A 12,260-nucleotide genomic window follows, 5' to 3' on the forward strand; every position below is an offset into this window, starting at 1 on the left:
ATGTTTGTGAAAAAGGGACAGAATGAGAGGACAGCGTGACAAATAGACTGTGTGAGAAATGGCAGTGGGTGGGTGGGGGAACATGTATATGGTGCTTATGTGTTTACCCATATGTGCACAACTCCGTGCATGTGTATGGTGCACTTGCAGTCATTCACATTGTGGGAGTCGACAGTCATCAAGTATTTGTCAATGCAATGTCATCAGCAATGCACTCGTCAGTTATGGTGTGGCAGTAGGCCATGTACAGACGATGACAATGCTTTAAAGGGTTTGACAGGTGTCCTGATTTCATTGTGATGCCTTGCATGGCAGGATGTCCTGGGTCGTCGCATGAGTACAGTCTGTGTACTGGGGTAGGTCAGTCATGGTTCTAGGCCTGTACTGTGCATTTCTATTGTTGCTTCATGGGACTTGTAGTGGTTTCAAATTGCTACTCATTATGTACTCCAGGTGTGTGACAGTGATTATTGTAATCAGGTATGCCTACTACTTACCCACAAACCAGGTGAGCTGTCCTCTGTCTGTCCATGTACGCTGGTAGGATGCTGTTCATCAGTACCATGGCATCATGTGTGGCTCCTTGGTATCGGGCACAGCAGTGGCTGATTGTGAGGTCTTCATCACAGGTCATTTGCACATTGAAGGAAAGGTACCGTTTCCTGTTCCGGTATGCCTGTTCCGTTGCCTGGGGGATCCAATGCCACATGTGTGCAATCCAATGCCGCTATGGTATTGGGTGGTGTAGAAACGTGCCTTTGCTGCATGCATCTGCACCTGGCTGATGGGCATGGAGACGTGCTGATGGGCATGAGCGCATGCAGGACTTGGTCCAGCACCTTGGAGATAGTGGGCTGTGACATCCCATGCACTGTCCCAACTGTGTTTTGCAATCTGCCCGTACCACAGAAGTGTAAGACTGATACAAGCTTCAGCGGGGGGTGGGGACGGCAGTTCTGATTGCAATGTCACTCCGGAGTTCTGTCTGGATCAGGGTGAGTGGTTCTATGATGGTGGGACGGTCCAATCGACATATAGTAACTAATTGGCTGTCCATCAGTGTCCATGGGCATGGACGGGCGTGTGGTATGGGTGACCTCCACAGCACAACTCTCCTGTGCCTTTGTGGTGCGCGTCTCCTTCCCTGCTGTGGTCGTGCATGCTGCTGTAGCTGGATGTATAGTAGGAGGTTGTGGAGCCCATAATCGACTTCTGCTTTTGGCTGCATGTTGCTTGAGTGGTTCTGGAGCACCTGTGACTTGATTTCTGGCTCCTGTATGCATTTATCTCCATCTGCTTGGTGGAGGGTAACTGTGCAGTGTTTTTGGCGGTTCTACTGCCGATTTTTGCCAGTAATTCTGCTGATTTTGGACTTTAATGTGGCAGAAGAACAAGTTACTTACCCGTGGTAAAATTATTTCCACTGGATGTTCCTCCCACATAGAACTCATCTTTGATATTCAAATCTGCTTGCAGCTTGCTTCGGAATTTGTTTTTCATAGAGTTGAGCATCGTCGAGTTTTGGTCCTCGATGGCCTCTGTAGCGTCCCTTGTGACGTAGACGCTGGTATATGAAGCATGCACGCGGACCGTTACCTCAGTTCTTAGTTTCTTCACCTTCTTCAACTTGCATGCTGTGTCACAGGATGAGACAATCTTGACGTTGCGAGAAAGGAAGGTGTAAGACACGGAAATTCTAGGCAGGCAAGAGGGGATGGATGGGAGGGCGTTGATGAATATGTGGGAGGGACATCCAGTCGAAAGAACGTTTACATGGGTAAGTAACTTGTTCTTCGACTGGATTGTGTGCTCCCACATATTCCTCATGTTTGATAGACTCCCAAAGCAATTTCACTTAGGAGGTGGGTGTCAAGAATGTGCCTATTTGTATATATTAAGGAGGACAGCCTTGCCAAATGTGGCTTCCTCTCCTGAAAAGGAATCTACACAGTAAAATGTACTGAGAGCGTGAAGGGACAACCAGGTTGCCGCTCTACAAATGTCTCTCACCGGCACAACTCTTTCCAGAGCTGAATAAGCAGCCACACCTCTAGTGGAATGCGCCCTCAGACCTGCAGGCAAATCTTTGCCTGTTAACGAGTAACACTGTGTTATGCACATTACAATCCATCTAGAGATTATTTGTTTTGTGACTGCCATGCCCAGCCTTTGGCCAACATAACCAACGAAATGTTTATCATCTTGCCAAATTCTTGCAGTCCTTGTAATGTAGTAGCTTAGTGCCCTTTTCGGGTCTAGCCGATGTAGTCTCTCCTCCTCTTTAGATGGATGAGGGGGAGGGTAAAAAGACGGCAATACAATACGTTGTGCTAAATAAAACTGACTTTCGGAAGGAAAGATGATCTTTGAAACTACATTATCCGTGGAAAAGGATGTAAAAGGTTGTTTGGAAGATCAGGCTTGTAGCTCACTCACCCTATGAGCAGACGTGATAGCTACTAGAAAGGTCGTTTTCATAGTGAGCATCCTCAAAGGACACAAATGTAAGGGCTCAAAGGCAGCTCCCATAAGGCATCTTAATACAAGATTTATATCCCATGATGGCACGATGAAGGGAGTGGGCAGAAAAAAATTGGTTAAGCCCTTCAGAAATCGTACCACAATCGGCACTTTGAAGCATGACCCCTCAACCTGGAGATCTTTTAAAGATTGATAGTGCCGCTAAATAGCCCGTCACCATGGTCACTTGCAACCCAGAATGGGTCAGGTGGAGCAAGAAAGATATAACATGGGGAAGTTTACATGTGAAAGGATCTAGTCTCTTCTCCCTGCACCAGCTGTAAAACGTATTCCAATGACAGCAGTACAGGGATTTAGTTGCTAGCCTCCTTGCCGAATGCAAAACTTCAATTACGTCTTCCGGAAGGTCCCAATCCTTACAACGTACTCTTTCAGACACCAGGCGTGACGATTGAGAGTCCCGATCTCTGGGTGAAGAATACAACCTCCCTTCTGCAAGAGTAGTTTCTCTCTTTGGGGAAGACTAATTGGAGGGCAGATGGCCATTTCCAGAAGGTCTGGATACCACATTCTCCTGGCCCAATCCGGAGCAATCAAGATCATGGTTTTCCAGAACTTCCTCAAACTCCTGATGACATGGGGAATGATGGGCACTGACGGACACGCGTACAGCAGTGAAAACTCCCAGTCTACCACAAACGTGTCCCTTAGAGAGCAGAACAGCTCGCACTTCGGTTGACACTGACTGCGAACAGATCCACTTGAGGGGGTCCCCAAAGGGAGAAGATATCCAGAAGGACTTCCTGAGCTTGTTCCCAGTCGTGGGAGATCATCTTCTGCCTGCTCAGAGCGTTGCTGCCATGTTCTTTTCTACGGCTAGATGAACTGCCAGAAGAGCGATTCCTTCTCTCTGTGCCCAGAACCAGAGCTGCATTGCCTCTCTGTACAGGGGCAGTGACCCTACTTGCCATCTCTTGTTGAGGTAGTGCATGGGCACTGTGTTGTCCGTCATCATCAGGACACTCTTTCCCCGTATAGAGGAAAGGAAGGCCATCAGCGCTAGTCTGATTGCCCTCAGCTCTAACAGGTTGATATGGAGTCTGGACTCCGACTGAGACCGGTGTCCGCTTATTGAAAGATCTCTCATGTGCGCTCTCCATCCTATGAGGGAAGAATCTGTCACAACAGTCGTCTCTGGCCATGGTTGCCAAAAAGGTTCTCCTCTCATGACATTCTCTCGACTGCACAACACAGGAGATCCTGGGTGACCCTTGTCGGGACCCGGAGAAGGTCTGTCTTCTGCCGGAGAATTGAGACCACTGAGATCTGAGAGCCCATTGAAGGGATCTCCTTCTCAGACAGGCTTTTGGCACCAGAGAAATGCAGGATGCCATGAACCCAAGCAACCTTGAGAAGTCCTAGGCCGGAAGACGTTGGGCACTCTGGAATTTTTTTACCATCTGCAACAGATGTTGAGCCCTTAACTCGGGTGGCGAAGCTTTTCCCGAAGCTGAATCCAGGACTGCACCAATGAATTTAAGTTTCTGTGAAGGTGTCAAGTGGGACTTCTTGAAGTTCAGGGCGAAGCAGAGCTCGTGGAGGAAGTGGCAGGTACGACTGAGGTGATTCAGAGACTGATCCGGAGAAACAGCCATGATCAACAAGTCGCCTAGGTAGGGGTAGATGTGTATCCCTTCCCTCCTTAAGCTTGATGCCACCAGTGCCATAAGCTTGGTGAAGATTCTCAGGGCTGAGGTGAGCCCGAATGGCAGAACTCTAAACTGATAATGAGGACCGTCAACTGCGAACCTCAGGTACCTTCTGTGCTTCTGATGCATCAGCACATGAAAGTAAGCATCCCAAAGGTCCAAGGACACCAACCAATCCTGGAGTCGAAGGGACTGAAGGATCTACTAAAGAGTTACCATCTTTAACTTGTCCTTCCTGATGAATTTGTTCAAGCATCTCAAGTCCAAGATGGGTCGCACCACTCCGTCCTACTTGGGTATTAGAAAATGGGGAGAGTACTATCCCTGGTTTCGCTCCACTGAAGGTACCAATTCTATTGCACCTTTCTCCAACAGGATGAGAATCCCCTGTTGGAGGAGCGGATCTGGAACCAAGGTGGATCTGGATTTCGGGGGGCAATTGGCAGGTATTTTTAGAAATGGAAGACAGTAACCGTCTGGTACGGTTGTAGTACCCATGCGTCCAAAGTTATGCTTTGCCAACTCCGGAGAGGACACGACAGTCTGCCTCCTACCACAGACTTGTGGGTGAGGGAGTCATTTTGTTGTACCACCTGCAGCTGAGGGTAACTCTGCGACTGTTGAACAGATATTTCTTTCTCCTATATGTCTACCTCCACGAGGGGGCTCTTCTTTGGCCCCTTTGTGAGAAATGTCCTCCTTCTCGTGAGACGGAGGAATAAAAACAAAAACAACGTCCTCTCCATCCTTGATTTGACGGTTGAGGTTGTCCGATTGCCGCCCTCATGATTTAGCTGCAGCTCGAGATGCTTGCAGCTTTTCTAGGCTATCAGCCTTCTCACCAAATGGGGAAGTCCCGTCAAATGTCATGTTAAGCAAACCTGAAAGATGCAGGAAACCCCCCACTCTGGGCAAGGTTATTAGTATAACTAATTTGCTCAGAAGAAAGAGTCAAGAGAAGTTTAGTTCATTAAAGTATTGATTGCACTTTACTAAAAAATGTAAAAGCTGCTAGCTATGATTTATAACAGACTTTACCATATATATATTGTTGTTGGGTATATAAATTGTATGGAATGCGTATGTATGATGGTTGGATGTGGACGAATGAGCAAATTAATTATTGTCAATTGTATGAATTATATCGATCACTATGTTCTTAATCCTCCTGCAATGTAATTAATATGCTAAGTGCAGATTAAATCACGATTAATTTGTTTATTCAAATTTTGTATCAGGCACAATAAACTCTTTGATACTTTGTTAATTAACGAAACTCCTCTGGACTCTTTCTTCTGAGCAAATTAATATGTTAGCAAACGTGCCTGGACGTCTGCAGAAAATCCTGATTTTCTCAGCCAAGACATGCGCCTGAGCACTGTACTGGCAGCCATGGACCAGCTTACTGAATCCACTGTATCCAGACTGGACTGCAACGACTGCCTCATGACGTCCTTTCCATCCTATATTAATTAGGCTTAGGAAACCTTCCCTTTCTTCTCCCTTCCGGAATGTTTTCTGCTGCAAGAGCAGTTACATCCCAAAGGGTGTGAATGTACTTCGCTAAGGCACTGGTAGGATTTACTGATTTTAAAGCCACGCTGCCTGCACTAAATACTCTTTTTGCTAAAGAGTCAATCCTTCTATTTTCCTTATCTGCTACAGCAGAAGGGTAAGCTGCAGCTTTTGATGAAGCTATTGCTGCTTGGACCACTAGGCTCTCCCGTGTGTAGGGTGCCTGTTCAAAAAAGGAGGGTCCACAGAAGCAGTTCTATATTTTTTTTGTTAATAGTTTGTTAACCGGTGGGACAGAATCTGGTTTTAGCCAGTTTTCCAAAACCCTTACTCTTAAGGTTGAAGGGAATCACTAAACGGATCACTGTCCAAATTATCAGTGAGGTCGGCAGTCTCCATAGTAACTGTGGGTTTGGACCACCCCAGATACTCAGCCACTTTACAGATTACAGCACTGTATGAACAGTCAGCCTGACCAGACATCTCCGTGTTAAACTCTGTTTCTGGTGAAGTTTCCCAGGTACTGGTCTCTTTTAGAGTTTCCACCAAATTTTGCATTTTATAAACTTCAGAGATCAATTTCTCTGGGACATTTGGTGTACCATATTCGTACCCAAAAGGGGGCTGATCATCTTCTTCATCTTCCTTATCTTCCGCATAAATAGATCAGTCTTCGAGAGCATTGGCTGAAATGGAAGATTTCTGTGACATATACGAATTAAATTACAGCTTATCAAGCTCATTTGAATATTTGTGTTGATTGAAATTGATTAACAATTTGAAGTGTGCCATAGCACTCACTAATTTTCAGGCTAGCGCAACTACCCGGAGCCAACCTTTTTTTTCGTTTCTCTTCGAGAGCACTGACTGCTACAACTAAGTTGAAGGCGTCATAGGAGAGGACTTACTTGAAGCAGTCGGTGAATGGGCCAACAATTTAGTATGCTTCGATGGCTGTAGATGGATTACATGCATCGAAAGTTCAGACGATAAACATAACGGCTTTGATACCTTCAATGAAGGCTTCGATATCGAAGATGAATGCTTCGAGGGGCCAGACACAGACCTTCTTGTGCGTCGAGGAAGACTCTCTTCCCATGCCTTGAGGCGGGCGAGAAGGAGACACCCAAGACTCCCTATTGGTCTTGATAGACACTGATGGGTGGCTTTTTCTCTCGGACTCCTTCAGTTTTCTAATTCTCCGGAGTAGTTATTTTTGGGAAAGGAAACCTTTTCAGCAGAGGAAGACAAGGAGGATCTATGGCAACATTTTTTACTCTTCTTATGAGAAGAGGACAACGAGTGTCGTGAAGTAGACCTCAAACGCCTTCAGAGTTTTGGATGCTTTCTAACGCGAGAAACATCTCTCAATTCGGAGGATGATTTTCTTTTAGATAGGGTAAGGGTGGGGGTTGTGCAGAGGGCTTACCTGCATTGAGTTTCCCCTTCCTTTTCCGCAAGGCCTGGACAGTCATGGATTGACACAAACCACAGTTGTCGACTTTGTGGCCCGACCCCAAACACCATAGACATTTTCGCTCCACAGTCTGAACGCTGCTTGTAGCCTGTCTTCGGTGCCAAGGACATTATTCGAAGATTTGTAGATATACGTAATTGAAATTTCGCTGAGGTGAGTAGCGCCGACGCACGCAGCAATGCAGAAAAAAACGGAACTGAGGTAACGGTCAGCGCGCGTGCTTCATATACCAGCGTCGACATCACGAGGGACACTGCAGAGGCCATCGAGGACCCAGACTCGACGCTGCACAGCGCTAGACCCTATGAAAAAAAGAATTCCTAAGCAAGCTGCAAGAAGACTTGAATATCAAAGATGAGGAATACGAGGGAGGACACAATTCATTTGAAATAGGTTTTTGTTTTTTGGTGGTCATTCTGCAGACGGAATTAGCTCCAGCACTAATTCTGCCAATTCTTGGAGGAATTACCACTAGAGGTAATTCCGCCGGGTGAATTTCCACCACCTTTTCTGTAGGTTGGGACTTGGCATAGTGGAAAAAGTTGCAGCAACGGTATTACTGCCAATTCGACCCCTTACCGCGATACTTGTAATGAGGCTGCATGTCTTCTGGAGTTGGAGTCAAGGGCAGATTGCAGAGCCTGCGATTATCGAAGAGCCAGAGCAACCCAGTGTGAGACGCCAGAGGCCGGGTGTGTACAACTGCAAAGGAAACGGTACAAGCAGGAAGAAAAGGAAGTGCCCCTGATAGTGGTGCATCCAATGCGTGCAGAGTGGTGGGCAGGACGCCCGAGGAAAAGCGCAGAGACTACCACAACAGGAAGCCGGAACAACTTCTAATTGCAATCGTCTGTGGGCGGCACACAACCAATGAAGAACCCGAGAATGGAGTGCCGAGCAGCGAGAGGAGCAAAGAGCAGTACCCGAGCGAGAGCCGAGCCCTGCAACCTTTCCCTGTATAATTTATCGGTCATTTATATAGCGCCTATACACTTAAACAAGCATTTCAAAGCCTTCCAACGTGTGGAGGGTGAGCAATTGACATTCTTAATTGGCATTGGAACATTCAGAATGGCAAGTGCTATGCTTTAGAGGTACAACATAGAACAAAAGAGGAATACAAACTGTCTACAACATATGACATAATTATTGTTTGTGCCTGATGGTCGATTCAACAATGCAAGAGCTATACATAAAGAAAGGAGAGAGACAGTGGAGGGGGAAAGGAAGGGTAAGACGAACAGAGCAATGAGACTATCTTACGTGCCTGACAGTGTTTCTGATAGTGATAAGTGCATGGGACTTGTAGCAAGAGAGGAGGGGGGAAGAGGGGTGGCAGGGAGAGACACTAGACACAAAAAACTAAAGTGACTACAGATGAAGCCACCTAAATTCGAATTTTAGCAGAGGCACACGAAAAGAAAAAGGCTGAACAGATGGAAGGCACATCTAAGTGAAAAATAGATCCTTGTAGGGCTGTCAAAGTACCTTTAGGGTGGTGCATCAAGTCAGAGCAGGGATGGGTACACAGTCAGCAGGAGGAAGTCAAGGTACCAAGTGCCGCTGGTGCATGTTGGCAGTGAGTGGATCAACACCAGGGTATGAGTTGCAGGAGGGCAGAAGGATCAGTGGAGACATATGCAGCAGGGGGGGTAGGGGCTGCCTACCCGTGCCGGACAGGGCCAGACAGGGTGCCTTGGTGAGGGCCTTCGTGACATGCCGGCTATTACCCACCGGCTCGTGATTGGCCCAGATGATGGAAGGGATAGCCAATCACGTTGAAGGAAGGGCCGGCATCGGAGCACTCCGGTGCTCAGTGGAGGTGGCGGCCTACCTTGCACTTGCTGGGTGGTGTGTCCAATCCCCTGCTGCCTCACATAGGCAGCAAGATGTTCCGTCTGGTCGAAAGAGAAATCAAGAATAGCGGCAGGCCGCTGGGAATCATATGTGGGAGGAAACTCGTCCCAGTGTAAAGGATGAATGAGTAAATAGGAAGTTGAATGATTGGAAATCTAAAAAGAAAAATCGAGAAAGCAAATAAACAACCCGGTAGGGAAAGACCAGAGTCACTTGAAGAGATAAACTCGTCCCAGTGTAAGGATGAAAAAGCATTGACTAAAACAGTTAACGAGGGATGTGAGCAATACATAAAAAGATTTGAACAACCCAGGTGGGAAGCCAACCGAGACTGCAAACAAACTCTGGGAGGAAGTGCAATCACCCTATATCTTCAGAGTTGAAGCCTGGAAGAAGTACAACCCAGAAATGCATAATGAGACAAACAAGGAGTTAAAGCTCACAAGTGAACACCATAAAAGATAAAACAGCCTCAGAGAGAGAGAGAGAGAGAGAAGCCCTGACAAGAGAAGCCAAAAAAGGAAGACAACCATAGTTTAGGAAAATCTGAGCATATAACTGTAAAGAACATGTATGCAATGACAAGAATGTGAGGAACTATTGGAAGGAAAAGTATGCCAAAGATAGGAGCACAGAAAGCATGAGACCCAAGAGTCATTTTGAAGAACAACAAGAGTTGATGAGACTATCAAAGGAGATTACGCTAAGAACTATGTAACAAAAAGGAACTTGTGCATACAAAGACTATCCAAAGAGAATTTGGCACATTTACCTTATTTATATGTAATGGTAGGGTCAAGTAGAGTTGGTTTGGATGGAGGACATATTTACTTTGGACTTCCTGACATCTGACAAGCACCTTTAGATTCTTAGATAGGTGTGGTATTTCCTTTAGCATACAGAATGTCCTTAACGTGTTTGACTCCTCCTTCTGACCCACCACACACCCCTATATGTGCCCTGTTGCATGTGGAAGGTGCCACTGTCAACCACCCAATGTCTGCAGTACCATATTGATTGATTTATTTATAGAGCGCTTTATGCCAAAGCGCTGTACATTGAAACAACAAATACAGAGAAATAACAACAATTGTGAGCAAGAATTACAGCATGAATCATTCCACAAAACAGTGCAAAGAGCAATTAACTGAGGGTGGGGGAGTGAAGTGAGAATTAGTGAGTTGAGGGGAACCAGGAGAAGGATTGAATACAAGTAGAGGAAAGGAAATTATGCTGGCCATAATTCTATTTGTGTAATTCCTGGACTACCTGTCCCAGAAGGCCATGCAGTACATGAAAGATGCGGCGCTCTGCTGAGTTAAACCGCCAGCTTTGGAAACACTAGCAGTGGTCCAGCGAACCATTCCAACATCAAAGAAAGATTCACTGGTTCTCTGCACTCAGAAAAACAGCTACCGAGACCCACAGCAGAGAGACTGACTTGGGCACTATGAGTAGAAAGCAGGCAGGGCTTAAAAGGGGATGAAAATTTCCCGCTTCAGTGGCACAACCCCAAAATAGTAACACCAAATTAGCTCAAAGAAGCAGGTGAGCAGGCACAGCAAATGGAAGGGGGAGGGAAAGGAGGACTCTGGAAAGTCAAGGGTACAAAAACCTTGTGAGAGTTAATGGTGTGAGGGTAAAGTCAGGTGGAGTCGAGGTGGACGCGAGACCAGGCGAAGAAAGGACAGTATAGTTGAGTGTTCAGGAGGTTGTACTGGAGATTGCTGCAGGTGAGGCGTTGGTTGTGAGAGGGTGCAGAACCTCGCCTTTTAAGCTTGTTCTCATTCATTCACAGCCCTAGGCTGTCAATCACACAGCAGGGTGGCTGTCCTTCCCAGACAGCCAGCCAGCCAATCAGGACTGGTTTGGATCAAGCACACCTAGAGACAAAGGACAGGGGAGTTTCGGGCCCCTCCTTCACTTCCTGTCTTTCCAGACACACTGGAGCCAGGGGCGGGCTTCAGGGCTGAAGCCTGTCAAAGGCAAAACACAACGGGCTCAAACCTGTCTCAACACAGAGTAAAAGTCGAGAAAGACCTCATAACCAAAAAATGGCATAAAAAGAAGAGGGGGGGGGGGGCATTTTGACAAAATGGTCACCCATGGGTGCTGTGCTGCAGCTGAGGGTTCAGTCTGCTTTAAAAAAGCACACTAGTAGTAAAAGGTAAACCACCGCCACCAGCCATTTAAAGTAGTGAGGGTAACAAAAAATGGTTACATATTACATGATAAAGTAGGATAAGGGGCTACACTAGGTAAGTCAGGCTTCTGTCCTTAGGCTCTCACTACCAGCCAGAGAAGATATTAGACAGTAGGGGCTGCCAATCCCTAGTGGCCTCCATCTTGGGGACTAGGGAAGCAAGGGGTAGGATGGAGGGGGGCCCACGGGAGACAATAGAGCGAGAGGACCTTAGAATGTCCCCAGCTTAACCTACCCAGAATACCAAAGCAGTTGTTTTGCACATATTTATTAACAACCCTTGAAGTGTTTTCCCAGTGTCTGTGGATTATTAAGGACATCTGTGATTAAAGTTATTTGTAGGAAATCTTTAATAATCATTTTATGGTAGGTCAGGGCATTGTTGTGGAGCAATTATCAGATGGATTGTCCAAGATATGATGCAGCATTTTTAAAGACTAGTCTTGATAAAAACGATACACTTGTTAAAGGGCAGTAGGAACACTGTGTGACGTTTATACCCTGGAGACTGTTTTAGCACTGTGTCCATTAAATAAGAAAGGCACAAGTAAAAACGCAATTATTTGCATATGCAAAAAAGTATGGTCAATAGACCATACATTAGCAATCCTCAAAGGATTTACTTCTTACAACACCTACAATCTAAATTACCCTTTAAAGGCAGTATCATACCTGATATGGAGCAGTGTTCCTTTAAAAACGCTTGCTGCCTTCTTGGAATGTTTAGCCTTTGAATCTGCTTTTTCACACTCTTCATGTTTTGAGAATTCTTCTGTACAGCTTAGCTGTTTAAAATAAAAAGTAATGAAACAATAATTAATTGAACAAATCAAAATAACAGAGGAAAGCCTTCAGGCATTGATAGGAGAAAAAGGAATTTGGTGCTGCTCATCAAATTGGAGAAACAAATCCCCTGTAATTCAAGTTACACTCTAGTGGTCTTTTCTGTAAACAGATTTCGCACATATTGACATTGCACTGATGTATGTAAAACCGACGGCTAACTTCCAATGTAATC

At 46.0% G+C, this 12,260-nt stretch overlaps 1 protein-coding gene across 2 annotated transcripts in view; it reads right to left on the reverse strand.

The window, feature by feature from the left end:
* Positions 1-12,260, reverse strand: part of MOSPD2 (motile sperm domain containing 2) — an 879,929-nt gene that overhangs the window by 319,368 nt on the left and 548,301 nt on the right. For both annotated transcript variants that reach the window (XM_069637064.1, XM_069637066.1), the window contains exon 10: positions 11,915-12,027. In XM_069637064.1, coding sequence (XP_069493165.1) covers positions 11,915-12,027 — 113 coding nt within the window. The remainder of the gene's footprint in view (positions 1-11,914; positions 12,028-12,260) is intronic.

The sequence above is a fragment of the Ambystoma mexicanum genome, chromosome 7p, assembly GCF_040938575.1.
Source record: "Ambystoma mexicanum isolate Mex_15411 chromosome 7p, UKY_AmexF1_1, whole genome shotgun sequence".
NCBI lineage: Eukaryota > Metazoa > Chordata > Amphibia > Caudata > Ambystomatidae > Ambystoma > Ambystoma mexicanum.